General features: G+C 42.7%; 1 protein-coding gene across 5 annotated transcripts in view; it reads left to right on the top strand.

The window, feature by feature from the left end:
- Positions 1-14,056, top strand: part of idua (alpha-L-iduronidase) — a 377,462-nt gene that overhangs the window by 11,786 nt on the left and 351,620 nt on the right. For 4 of the 5 annotated variants that reach the window (XM_078540394.1, XM_078540387.1, XM_078540376.1 and 1 more), the window contains exon 2: positions 8,477-8,617. In XM_078540394.1, coding sequence (XP_078396520.1) covers positions 8,613-8,617 — 5 coding nt within the window. In that variant the 5' untranslated portion in view covers positions 8,477-8,612. Of the gene's footprint in view, positions 1-5,060; positions 5,133-8,476; positions 8,618-14,056 lie in introns of those variants that run through there. The other variant, XM_078540402.1, reaches the window with a different exon arrangement.

Here is a 14,056-nt window from a genome sequence, read left to right as displayed (position 1 = left end):
AAGTGGCATATAGTTGCTAAAATGGCCTTAATCTCGGTGACAAAGAAATCCTTGCATTTCTCACACTTGTAATTAGGGGGTAATGGTGATGAGGAAAGGGTAGAGGGATTTAAGAAGATGCCTCTGCAGTAGAGAAAATGAGCCAGGGGTTACCTTTGCTTGCAGGATGATCCTGGAAAAATGAGCAGTTTTTTCAGATGACAACAGGACCCAATAATGCTTTGTATGTGTAACTAGATCTGGCTGTGAATGGCTAAATCAGTTTCCGCCATATTTGTTCAAATCTGTGCCCCTTGGACTTGGGGTTTTGGCGATGAGGGTCATGCCTGGGGCACAGCCAGAGTGGGAGAGAGCAATGGTTTTAACAGGGACTAGGGTGTCGAAGGTGGAGATGAGGGTACGGTTGGGCAGATCGGTAGCTGTAGAAATGTCGTGGTGAATGGAGGGCCAAAGGCTAGGCAATGGGGGGAGACAGTGGCATAGTAATAATGTCATTGGACTAATGCTCTGGGGACATGGGTTCAAATCCCACCGTGGCAGTTGGTGGAATTTGAATTCAATTATAAATCTGGAATTGAATGCTAGTTTCCATAATGGTGACCATGACAACTATCATTGATTGTTGTAAAAGCCCATTTGGTTCACTAATGTCCTTTAGGGAAGGAAATCTGTCATCCTTACCTGGTCTGGCCTACATGTGACTCCACACCCACAGAAATGCAGTTGACTGTTATCTTCCCTCTGAAATGGTCTGGCAAGCCACTCAGTTCAAGGGCAATTAGGGATGGGCAACAAATGCTAGCGATGCCCACATCTGATGAAAGAATAAAGAAATTAGCAATTTGCAAGTGTTTCTGAGTGAATTGGGGGGGAGAGTTTTTCCAGAGATGGATACAGGAGGGAGTAGGGTTTAGAGGGGAAGTGGGATGTGGGTGGAGAGCAATACTATGAAATGATTGTCTGATTGATATTATTAAAGGTCCTGAGACCTTAACTAGGTGTTGAAGATGATGAATATTGTGAGGAAAGGAAAGATTTGACTCAAAACTGGGGCTATGAGATTAGACATTTAATTAAATGTGTGAATTTTTTGATTGCTAGGCTGGAGGTAGGAAAGTAAAGTGACTTAGAGAAGCATAGGTCAAGATTATGAAGAACTGCATCATCAATCCCTGATGGAATTATAGAAGTTTATGGCATAGAAAGTGGTCAGTCAGCTCAATGTGACTGCGCTGGCTCATTGAAAGAGTGGTTGTACTTAGTTCCAATTCTTGCTTTTTGCCTGTAACCCTGTCAGATCCTCATCCTCTTGTAAACTATTATTGAAACAGCTTTTGTTCTAATCCAGAAAGATTGCAGGCGAGAGATGGTGCCGGAGCCAATCTTTACTCAGTCTTACATTTATTTGCAGAGTGAAACATTGTAAGCATCCACTTTCATATTCAAGCATGCTACAGTTTCAATAAATGTCTTTTTATATGTGTTCAAGTGAAACCCCAGTTAATGCCCACTACTACATATAATTAAACACAAATATTATACAATTAACACTTTCACATCTTCTCAGGTAGAGCATTCCAGATCTTAATAGAGGGGAAAGTGAAGCATTAATCTATAGTCAGAGGAGTGGAAGGTATAAGCAAGAATATATGGCAAGAGAAATTGTGAGATGCTACCATGGGTGGATTTGATGACGGAGATCTTCAAGCTTAATCACTGGGGCATGGGGAGCTTGCCAGGAAAGTAGTTGATGGCTGTACAGAAGAAGAGCTGGGTGATTAGGTTTGTGAAGGGTAAAGGCAGCAGGCTACTGAGGAAGATGTTGTAGAAATTAACCCTAGAGTTCATAAATGCATGGAATAACATTTCAGCAGTGATAGGGAGAAGGAGCATGTGAACTTTCAGGAATCTTTTGAAAAGCAGGGTGGGGGCAGGAAAGAAAAATAAACAAATGAAGAGAACACTCAGTAGTACATACTTCCCACACGCTGTGTTAACTCAGCATTATTACAATTACACAGTTCTTCCTTGAGGCTTTTTCCTGCCTGGTTGATGCTCTGTACCTATAAAGCTGAGAAAATAATTATTTTTATATTAAGAGCCCCTAACTCACTGAGGAGGCTTCAGGCTAATCCACATTCAACAACCTGCTCTGAAAACTTGGCTCATATTTTGACAGCTGTGATGAATTCCACCATTAGCAGCTGAGACAATCCACAACATTCTAAATAAAACAACTCTCAACATTCTACAAAGAGGTCAATTCGCCCTATCTCCCAGTGTTAACGGATCTTCCCTAAAAAATTCTAGTATCCTGATCTGTATCTTCGCCAAGAACTATCAGTTCTTCCTTGGGCCACATCCTATCTGTGTACCAAACTTTGTTGAAATCCATCTATTAGTTTTTGGGATAAATTGTTTACAGAGAGACAGACAAATGGGTGAAAACTTTACCTCTGCCCACCAAAGAGCAGCTGATCTTTAATAAGGTAAATAGCCACCGTCAAGTAGATTGTAAATAGTATGGGTATCATCACAGAGCCTTGTTTTACCCCCGTCTGGATTTTGAAGACATCTGCTTCAGATCTCCTGGTCTGGACAGTTGCAGTCATATCATCATGAAGCGATTGCAGGATTGTGATGAAGTTTCTTGGACATTCAAATCTTTGAAGCACAATCCACAAACCCTCTTGCTTTGCTTAGTCGAATGCTTTGGTTAGGTCACTGAATGCAATAAAGAGTTCCTGGTGGTGTTCTGAACATTTTTCTTGGATTTGTCTGGCACCAAAGACCATGTCAGAGGTTCCTCTGGAAGGTCAAGTTAGGTGAATGGGCCAAAATTTGGCAGATGGAGTTTAACGTGGATAAGTGTGAGGTTATCCATTTTGGTCAGAAGAATAAAATGGCGGCTTATTATTTAAATGGAGAGAAACTTCAGCATGCTTCAGTGCAGAGGGATCTGGGTGTCCTCATGCATGAACCACTGAAAGCTAGTATGCAGGTACAGCAGGTAATAAGGAAGGCCAATGGAATTTCGGCATTTATTGCTAAAGGAATAGAGTATAAAAATAGGGAAGTGTTGTTGCAACTGTACAAGGCATTGGTGAGACCACACCTGGAGTACTGTGCACAGTTTTGGTTCCCTTACTTGAGGAAGGATGTAGTTGCAATGGAGGCGGTTCAGAGGAGGTTCACTAGATTGATTCCAGAGATGCGGGGCTTGTCTTATGAGGAGAGATTGAGCAGTTTAGGCCTATACTGGCTAGAATTTAGAAGGATGAGAGGAGATCTAATTGAGGTATATAAGATGCTAAAGGGGATAGACAAAGTAGATGTGGAGCGGATGTTTCCCCTTGTGGGGCATTCTAGAATGAGAGGCTGTAGTTTTAGGCTAAGGGGTGTCAGATTTAAATCAAAGATGAGGAGAAATTACTTTTCTCAAAGGGTCGTGAATCTGTGGAATTCACTATTTCAGAGTGCAGTGGATGCCGGGGTGCAGAATAAATTTAAAGAGGAGATAGACAGATTTTTAATTAGCAATGGGTTGAAAGGTTATGGGGAGAGAGTGAGAAATTGGAGTTGAGGCCAAAATGAGATCAGCCATGATCGTGTTGAATGGCGGGGCAGGCTCGAGGGGCTGAATTGCCTACTCCTGCTCCTAGTTCTTATGTTCTTGTGTCCAAAGCCGCACTGTGTCTCTAAGAGGATTTTCTCAGCCACAGGAATTAGGAGATTCAGAAGAAAGTGTGTGAGAATTTAGTCTGCTGTGGACAATAGGGAAGACCTTGATAGTTTCCATAGCATGGTCTAATTCCCTTCTTCAAGATAGTTACAATGGTTGCATTTCTAAAGTCAGTGGGGGGCTTGAGGGCACTGGGGAGTTTTTTTCCTCCCAAATCCATAGGATGAGTTCATGGAATCTTGACATGAGCAAAAGTCCACCAGCTTTCAAGACCTCAGCTGGGGCCACACACTTTTTTGTTTTTCACCTGTTTGATAGCTTGTTGCAGCACTCTCATCGATGGGCCGCACTCTTTCTTTAGTTAACCTCCTGTTCTTTGTGTATTTATAAAAAAATCTTTGGGTTTTACTTGCCAATATAGAACTAACTCCAGAATTGTCTCCTCCCTTGTTGGGCTTGGTAAGCACTGGTTAAAAAAGTTCTTCTGAATGCATTTTAAGAATTCTGCTCCCTCCGTGCCTTTCACACTAATTCTATCCCAGTTAATATTGGGTAGTTGAAATCTCCCACTATTACTGGCCTATTGTTTTTGCACTTCTCAGAGATTTCCTACATATTTGCTCTTCCATCTCCCTCTGACGGTTTGGGGTTTTTAGTACACTTCCAGTAGTGTGATTGCCCCTTTCTTGTTCTTCGGTTCAAGCCCTATGGCCTCATTTGATGGTGTCAGACCTGTGACCATAGAAGGATGTGAAGACATTAGAGAGGGTGCAGAAAGATTCATGTGAGTGGTCCTAGGGATGAGGAACTTTGGTTACGTGGATAGATTGGAGGAGCTGGGGCTGTTCTTCTTCAAGAAGAGAAGATTAAGAGGAAATTTGATAGAGGTATTTAAAACCATGAGGGGCCTGGTCAGAATAGAGAGGGAGAAACTGTTTCTGTTACTGGACTGATTGAGAACCAGAGGAAGCTTAACAACAGAAGCAATGGCGACATGAGGAAAACCTATTTTTATACAGCAAGTGGCTAGGATTTGGAATGCATTGCCTGAGTGTGTGGTGGAGACAGATTCAGTTGAGGCCTTCAAAAGAGAATTGAATAATTATCTGAAGAGAAAAGGATTCCAGGACAGGGGGAAAAGGTGGCGGAATGGGACTAGGTGAGTTGCTTTTGCAGAGAGCTGGCATACACATGACAGGCTAAATGGCCTCCTCTGGGCTGTGAACATTCTATGATCAGAACTCATTTGACTGGAAAGGTCACAAGACCTGAAATGTTAACTATTTTTTCTCTCCACAGATGCTGCCTGACCTGCTGAGTATTGCCAGCATTTTGTTTTTATTTCAGATTTCCAGCATCTGCAGTATTTTGCTTTGGCCTCATTCAATGAATCTTTTTCCATATCATTCCTCATTACAGCTATATTTGTTTCTTTCAGCAATATTGTGAGGTAGGCTGTACGCCCAAACGATTGGCTAATTAAATCAAACAGCATGTTCCTTCTGTTGTTCATAATAGGCAGAGTGCAGACCGAACTCAACCAGCCCATGCTTGCAAAACCTAAAACAAAATGTCTACTGTTATATGTGATTCTGCGATTGAGCAGCACTTGCTGAACAATCCTGTGTGCGCTAATAACTACCCTAACAACCAATTTAAGATAATAGTCGAGCTCGTAACATGGCTTATTTAAGCTTGCCGGAAGCGACATACATTCAAATGCAGGGACCGGGTTTCTGCAACAAAATAAATATGTTCAAGACTTGCACCTTTTTTGTTTGAATTACCAGGTAGCTTAGGGAACCTATAGTTTCCTGTTACTTTTTCCATGCCAATCACAGTCAACTTGCCAACCAATCAGCATCCTTTTCTCCTGTATTATAAATGGATCATTTGAAATTTGTCATTCTTACATTTATCCTGATGAGTGCAGCACAAAAAGCTTTGACATGCCTCTCTTTTCAGCAATGTCAGTCAATTAATTTTAAACCTGTACTGTGACGTCTCAGTGCAATATTTAACTCTGTCCACCAGGTGGCAAACCATTCTTTGGTGAACAGCGAAAATGTTGGTCAAGGTGAATAAGACTAAACCCATGCAGTGAGGCACAAATAAAATTAGAAGCACTTAAAAACCCAGACATTGCACTGCAAAAGATATAACCTAGCAGGGGAGTCTTGAAGAACTTGAAGATCAGCTATCTGATGTTTGTAGTGTCCTGTATAAGATAATGACGTAAAAGCTCTCTGAAGTAATCTAACCTCGTTATTTTTCTGGTGGATGGCCAAGTTATTAACTTTGGAGAAAAATTAAATTTTGAAGTTTTTCCTGCTCAATTCTTGCATCGGCAACACAATAAAGAAAAGAAAGGTACTGAGTGCTTAAATGGATGATGAACTGCTGTGCAGTTGACAATATAAGTTGGAATGTGAACAGTTCCCTGGTCTTCACTCTCATGAATTCCAGAGTTTCAACTTTGAATGCAGAAATATAGAAACAGCCACAAGATTAGATGTGACAGATTTCACACAGAGAGTAAAATAAACCTTTCTACACAAAAGGGAGTTGTGAGGTATGAAATTCACTACCAGAGTTAATGACTGATGCAGGCTCCATATCAACATTTAAGAATAAGATGGATAGGTGGTTGAAGGAAATGGGAATAAAAGGATACTGGAAAAGGACAAGGATATAGGATTGGGGCTACTGCTCATATCAAGGATAATCATCAGCTAAAATCGTTTGGACCAATTAACTTATTTCCATATTGTAACTTCTATGTAATTAATGACAGTGCTCCCCAGTTGAGCATAAATATTGGGAACAGAGGTCAACTACATTTTTCTTCCCCTTCCCCTAATAATGCCAGAAATGTTGACATTGAGCTCCTCCTCATGAATAGATTATATTGAAAGAAAAACTTAACCTTCCCTGCTCCACTAAGTTTGACAATTGAGATTTAAGCCCAAATTGCATTTATCCCATCCGCTGAGTGGAGAACAATTGCCCTCCCCAGCACCGAAACCTCCATTGATTGTCCTTTGGGGGATTCTTTAGGAAGAGAAGCTATTATTGAAGATTCTCTGGCTGTGATCAGATAGTTTAGAGTTGAATAGGCAGGTTGATGGAATGGGTGGACAAGTGGCAGATGAAATACACTGCAGAGAAATGTGAAGTGTTACATTTCGATAAGAAGTACAAGGAGAGGAAATATAAACTAAAGGGCACAATTCTGAAGAAGGTGCAGGAATGGAGACACCTGGGGGTATATGTGCTCAAATTGTTGAAGGTGGCAGGACAGATTGAGAAAGTGGTTAATATGGCATATGAGATCCTGGGCTTCATAAATTAAGGCATAGAGTGCAAAAGCATGGAAGTTATGACGACCCTTTATAAAGTACCTAAACCAGTGTCCAACTGTGTCCAATTCTGGGCTTTGCACTTTAAGAAGGATATGAAGGCTTCAGAGAGAGTGCAGAAAAGATTTATGGAAATGGTTCCAGGGATGAGGGGCTTCAGCTACACGGATGCATTGGAGAAGTTGGGAGTACCTGCCTTACAGAAGAGAAAGTTGAGAGGAGATTTGATAAAATCATGAGGGCCTAGTTAGTGTAGATAGAAACAGTTCCCTTTAGTGAAGGAGTTGTGAACCAGAGGGCTCAGATCTAAGGTGATTGGCAAAAGAAGCAAAGGCAACATAAGGTAATTTTTTTTTTATACAGTGTTTGATTAGGATCTGGAATGCCCTACTTGTGAGGGTGCTGGAGGCAGATACAGTTGTGGCTCTAAAAATGGAATTAGATAAGCGCCTGAAGATAAAAATGGGAAGGGTTACAGGAAACCATCCGGGGGAGTGGGACTAGCTGAATTGTTCTTGCAGAGAGCCAGCATAGAGTTGATGGGCCGAATAATAAATGAAGACAGTCCCACTAGGCTGAATGACAGAGGAAAGCTGTTGGAGGAGGGTGTCGAGGGTAGAGAGAAGCTGGGGAAGGATAGTACATTGTGGCACAGAGAATATTATTTGTTGCTCAATGGCCACCTGGGAGGTGGCTAAGTTGCCAAGGTTCCTGCCACTGGCAATATGCCATGCCGGCAGGAAGATGTCAGGCTCCCTTCCCGACCTCTACCCCTGCCATATTGCCAGCTCTCCTACCTCCCAGTCCACCTCCAATGGGCTGAGAAAATCCAGCTTTGTGACTTTAGTCCAGGACTTTTCCTTTAAGGTTATGGCTCTTTGTTTGGACTTGCCCCCACCTGAGGAAACAGTTTCTCTCTATCTACCCTATTGATTCCTTTAATCATCTTAACCACCTCAATTAGATCATCCCTAATCTTTTCTGCTCAAGATTTGTCTATACAACTTGCCTTCATAATTTTACCCTTGTAGCCCAGGCATCATTTTGGTGAATCTGTGCTCCACCCATTCCAGGGCTAATAAATCCTTCCCGAAGTGCAGTGTTCAAAAACTGAATGCAGTGCCCTATTGCTTCTTGTGGTTCTGAGAATCGTCATGACCTCAATTTGGATATTGTCTATTTAGCCAGATGTGCCTGTGCCTCTGTATTTGATAAGTTAGAACAATAATCAAATTGGTTCAGGCTTTCTTTGTCATTCCTAATTCTATTCTATTCCTACGTTGGAATATATTACTTATTATTTTAGTCTAGCCTGTAATTTTAATTGTGTCTGTATTAATATGGTTACAATTATTTTTTAATCGAATTTTACAATTTATATTTTTTATTAACAGTTAACATATTTTTGTTATTCTCCTTTTACACGCCTTCACAGTCCCCCTCTGCCACACAACAAGGCAGATGTATTTGACCTAAGCAGAGACCAACAACTGAATCTTGCGTATATTGCCTCGGTACCTCAAAGTGGCATAGAACAAGTTCGAATTCACTGGCTTTTAGAACTAGTCACAATGCGGTAAGTTTGCAGGATCATGTTGTTTGTAGAAATATGTTTGTAAAGATAGTCTGAAATGTTTTAGTGATCTTTATTCTATCTCCAGTTACAATGTACCATTAATTCTGGATTATAAATGTATAGGCTTCCTTCCTATAAGGAGTGATAGGTTTGTTATCAGAATTAGTCTGTGATAGTTTATTATTAAGAATATAAATTGAATATATAATAGACTTGATATTAACACAGAGTGTAGGTGGTTGGAATAGCTGATTTTGACATGGATTTCAAAATCTGTTTATTATCAATTTACTTTGGAGTTTCACGACTCTACTGCATGTGAACAGGTGTGATGTGGACCAGCATGATGCAACCTCTGTTTGACTATTTAAGAGCCTAGCTCACAGCTATAATGCGGGGGGCTTTTGAAATTTTTTTTTTGAAAAATATACTTTATTCATAAAATATCTGGAAGAACATTACAAAACATTTCAAAATCGCCATCACAAAAAGTGCAATCAGATTCAACTTTTACACATGGATCATGAGGTGCTTCAATACAATCAATGAATATTACAATCATTTCAATATGGTCATTACAGACAGTCAGACAACTCCAATCCCATTGCACTATCAACATCATGTTGTACTCTGGGGTGCATCAATACAATTATAATACAATTAGTATTCAATGCATACATACTTTGTGAGCTGTACAGCCTGAGGGGTCTATACAATTCCCAGCCCCTTGGTGCTCTGTAGCAGAAAGGTCTTAGACAGTGACCTTTCCCCATTGGGCCTTTGTGGTGGCTGCCCCAAGCTTTAGTGCATCCCTCAGCACGTAGTCCTGGACCTTGGAATGTGCCAATCTGCAACACTTGGTCGGGGACAACTCTTTGCACTGGAAGACCAACAAGTTTCGGGCAGACCAAAGGACTTTTGAAATTTTGTGTTTGTGTTAAGTGGGAGAAAAATGGAAGCAAGGAGGGCAAAGACTATGGGCAGATTAAACAAGGTGTCCTTGGATGCACCACAAAGTGCAAGTAAAGGTGAGGAAAGAGGTCCTCTTTCAGAGAAATGCTTTTGAAGCAATGGAAAAATAGTAACCTGCTGCCACCACAATAAAGGTATGGCTGGAGGTAAGCAAGAGGAATGTAAAGTATGACGTGTTGTAATTTAAATAAGTCGTGAGAGATGAACAAAGTTGCAGATTGACCGACATCCTGTAGTGCACCACCCTTTACTCTGTCTTGTCAAGCAAAATTCATTCACATCACTCCCTATATCCAGTTAAATTTTAGCAACACAAATCGTTCTGTCATGTCATCCTTGCAGGAGAAGACAGCTCAAAATATAAGGGAGAAACAGAGGACTGGATGTGGGTGTTGTTAGATTGTGAAGCTGATCAATGTTGAACAGGAAGCTTTGGAGCCTCGTTGAACATTAGAAATGATAAACTATAGTTCTTTGCTGTAGGGTGACACAATTAATCACTCAGAACTCACGGTTCCCAAAACTAAGTCATTTTGAGTTAAATTCATCACCTAATAAAATATGATCATATACATTTCAATATTTGTACGTTCCTATTACTTCTCTAATACCACCACACAAAAGACAGGCATGGTTGACGAGGATTCCTCAGAAAAGTTCATTCCTACTGAGGGTGCACAGACACTCAACACTTGCGTATCTGGCTTTAGTGCACATATGAGCATTCAGTGAATCCTCTTGGACAGTTAGGTGGCATCTCACCAGGTGAATCACAGTTCACAAGTGATTACAAGCAGAGAGTGCTGGTAGGGTCAGCTGTGGAGATTCCATGTTGAATAGCTCTCCAGGTTCTGCTCAGTTGGACAGCTATGATATACCACGGGTAGGGGTGGGAGGAGCCACCAATTGAAAACAGAATGAAAGAGGATCAGCAGCCTCTATGCAAGGTATGAGCTATCCTGCCATGCACGCTAACCACAGGAAGATGGAGAAGTTCAGTTGAAAATATTTGTGGAATGATGTCGTAGGCCCTCGCAAAGATGCTTTCCATTGAAAGAGTAGCCTCTGTGGAATTAGAATCGCAATGCATTATGAATCCCTGATGGTAGCTGTTATGGACAGGAGGTGGACTAATTTAAACAGCCCTGATTTCTCCTCTCCATCCGTCTGTAAACAGAAAGGTGTTTTGATTTTGATTTCCCCCATTATAAGTGGTGGCGTATTTTTCCAAACGCCTCAGTTTTGGTGTGATCCAATTTCTGTTAACAACTCCACAGCAAGCTCAAGGTAGGGTAAACTGAGAGCGGTAGTTTATTCATACACACTCAAACATGAGAGGAGGGGTCACAGTGTTGCTTCCTTTTTACTCATACAATAACAGAAAGGGGAATTGAGAAAGAAAGGGGTTTACACAACAAAAACCATAGGGCAGGATTTTTCAGTAGGCATGCGGGAGTGGGCCTGGACACATCGACGAGTAAAATGACACATGATGACGCTCAGTAGCGATGTTTCGTTCGGCGGGCACGCTCCGGAGTCGGCTGCGCGCCCACCAGTATGTAAATGGCACATTAAGGCCATTAAGAAATTATTTGAAGTACTCATTAACACTGCCCGTCCAACCTTACGGTTGGCGGACAGGCGAAAAGGCTAAGCGGGATGAGGTTTCCTAAAGCTTTTATTTAATAAATAATTTTTTTTTCATAAATATAAAAACATGTCCCATCTCATGTGACACAGCCACGTAAGGGGACATGTTTAAATAAATTTTTAACCTTTTTATTTAACAATTTTAATATCGATTCAATCTCCCTGAGGCAGCTCTGTGCCTCAGGGAGATTGAAAACAATGTGGATAGGGCCAGGCATTTAAATCTGGACAGAGCTCTGATTCTGAGCTGCTGCTCGCTGTATGGAAGGTAACAGACTGCTTTGCAGCTCCATAAGGCAATATTACAGGTTCCACCAGCTTGATGGGGAGGGAGGTTGGTGATATGACTCCCACCTCTCCACTTTAATTTGGACAAAAGATGTACATTCCTTAACAAAAACAAGAATACCTGGAAAAACTCAGCAGGTCTGGCAGCATCTGCGGAGAGGGATACAGTTGAAGTTTCGCGTCCGTATGACCCTTCGTCAAAACTAAGACATATGGAAATGAGATGAAATATAAGCTGGTAGAGGGGGGTGGGTGGGACAGGTAGAGCTTGAGAAGGGGCCAGTGATAGGTGGAGGCCAAGAAGAGATTGCTAAAGACGTCATAGACAAAAGGACAAAGGGGTGTTGAAGGTGGTGATATTATCTAAAGGATGTGCTAACGGGGCCATTAAGGGTAGAAAGCAGGACGAGCAAGTGGGAGATGGCCCTAGTGGGGGTGGGGTGGGGGGAAGGGATTGAAATGGGCTAAAAGGTGGAGATGAAACAATATATCGAAATAAACTTAAAAATAGGAGGGAAAAGAAAAATATATTTGTAAAAAAATGATAAATTATTGGAAAAAGGGGGATCGGAAAGGGGGTGGGGATGGAGGAGAGAGTTCATGATCTGAAATTGTTGAACTCAATATTAAGTCCGAAAGGCTGTAAAGTGCCTAGTCAGAAAATGAGGTGCTATCCCTCCAGTTTGCGTTGAGCTTCACTGGAACATGGCAGCAGGCCAAGGGTGGGCATGAGAGCAAGGCGGTGTGTTGAAATGGCAAGCGACAGGAAACTCTGGGTCATGCATGCGGACAGACCGAAGTTGTTCCGCAAAGCGGTCACCCAGTCTGCATTTAGTCTCTCCAATGTAGAGGAAACCGCATTGGGAGCAGCGAATGCAGTAGACTAAATTGAGGGAAGTGCAAGTGAAGTGCTGCTTCACTTGAAAGGAGTGTTTGGGCCCTTGGACGGTGAGGAGGGGGGGAAGTAATGGGGCAGGTGTTGCACCTTCTGCGGTTGCATGGGAAGGTGCCGTGGGAGGGGGTTGAGGTGTAGGAGGTGATGGAGGAGTGGACCAGGGTGTCCCGGAGGAACGATCCCTGCGGAAAGCCACTGGCAGGTGAAGGGAAGATGTGTTTGGTGGTGGCATCATGCTGGAGTTGATGGAAATGGCGGAGGATGATCCTTTGAATGCGGAGGCTGGTGGGGTGATAAGTGAGGACAAGGGGGACCCTATGATGGTTCTGGGGGGGAGAAGAAAGTGTGAGGGCGGATGTGCGGGAGATGGGCTGGACATGGTTGAGGGCCCTGTCAACCACCGTGGGTGGAAAACCTCGGTTAAGGAAGAAGGAAGACATGTCAGAGGAACTGTTTTTGAAAGTGGCATCATCAGAACAGATGCGACGGAGGTGAAGGAACTGAGAGAATGGGATGGAGTCCTTACGGGAAGCGGGGTGTGAGGAACTGTAGTCGAGGTAGCTGTGGGAGTCGGTAGGCTTGTAATGAATATTGGTGGACAGTCTATCACCAGAAATTGAGACTGAGAGGTCAAGGAAGGGAAGGGAAGTGTCAGTGATGGACCACATGAAAATGATGGAGGGGTGGAAATTGGAAGCAAAATTAATAAATTTTTCCAGATCCAGACGAGAGCATGAAGTGGCACCGAAACAGTCATCGATGTACCGGAGAAAGAGTTGTGGGAGGGGGCCTGAGTAGGACTGGAACAAGGAATGTTCCACATAACCCATAAAGAGACAGGCATAACTGGGGCCCATGCGGGTACCCATAGCCACACCTTTTATTTGGAGGAAGTGAGAGGAGATTAAGGAGAAATTGTTCAGTGAGAGAACAAGTTCAGCCAGACAGAGGAGAGTAGTGGTGGATGGGGATTGTTCAGGCCTCTGTTCGAGGAAGAAACGGAGAGCCCTCAGACCATCCTGGTGGGGGATGGAGGTGTTGGACGTCCATGGTGAAGAGGAGGCGGTTGGGGCTAGGGAACTGGAAATTGTTGATATGATGTAGGGTGTGAGAGGAATCGCAGATATAGGTGGGAAGAGACTGGACAAGGGGAGAGAGAATGGAGTCAAGATAGCAAGAAACGAGTTCCGTGGGGCAGGAACAGGCTGACATGATCGGTCTGCCGGGACAGTCCTGTTTGTGGATTTTGGGTAGGAGGTAGAAGCGGGCCGTCCGAGGTTGGAAGCTGTGGAGCGAAGATCTCCAGAGGAGATGAGGTCAGTGACAGTCCTGGAAACAATGGCTTGATGTTCAGTGGTGGGGTCATGGTCCAGGGGGAAGTAGGAGGAAGTGTCTGCGAGTTGACGCTCAGCCTCTGCAAGGTAGAGGTCAGTGTGTCAGACAACAACAGCACCACCCTTGTCAGCAGGTTTGTGTTTGTGTCTGTTTTTGTTCTAGATTTCCAGCATCCGCAGTATTTTGCTTTTATGTACATTCCTTAGTCTGGATTCTTGAGATTGGTAATGTTAAAAACGATTAAAGATTTCAAAAGAGGTTTCATGGTCCTTTATCCTTCCAGACTGGCAATCTCCTTT

Source organism: Cetorhinus maximus, chromosome 1 (assembly GCF_964194155.1).
Source record: "Cetorhinus maximus chromosome 1, sCetMax3.hap1.1, whole genome shotgun sequence".
Taxonomy (NCBI): domain Eukaryota; kingdom Metazoa; phylum Chordata; class Chondrichthyes; order Lamniformes; family Cetorhinidae; genus Cetorhinus; species Cetorhinus maximus.
The sequence above is the reverse complement of the archived record's forward strand: the minus strand, read 5'-3'. Positions and strand labels throughout refer to the sequence as shown.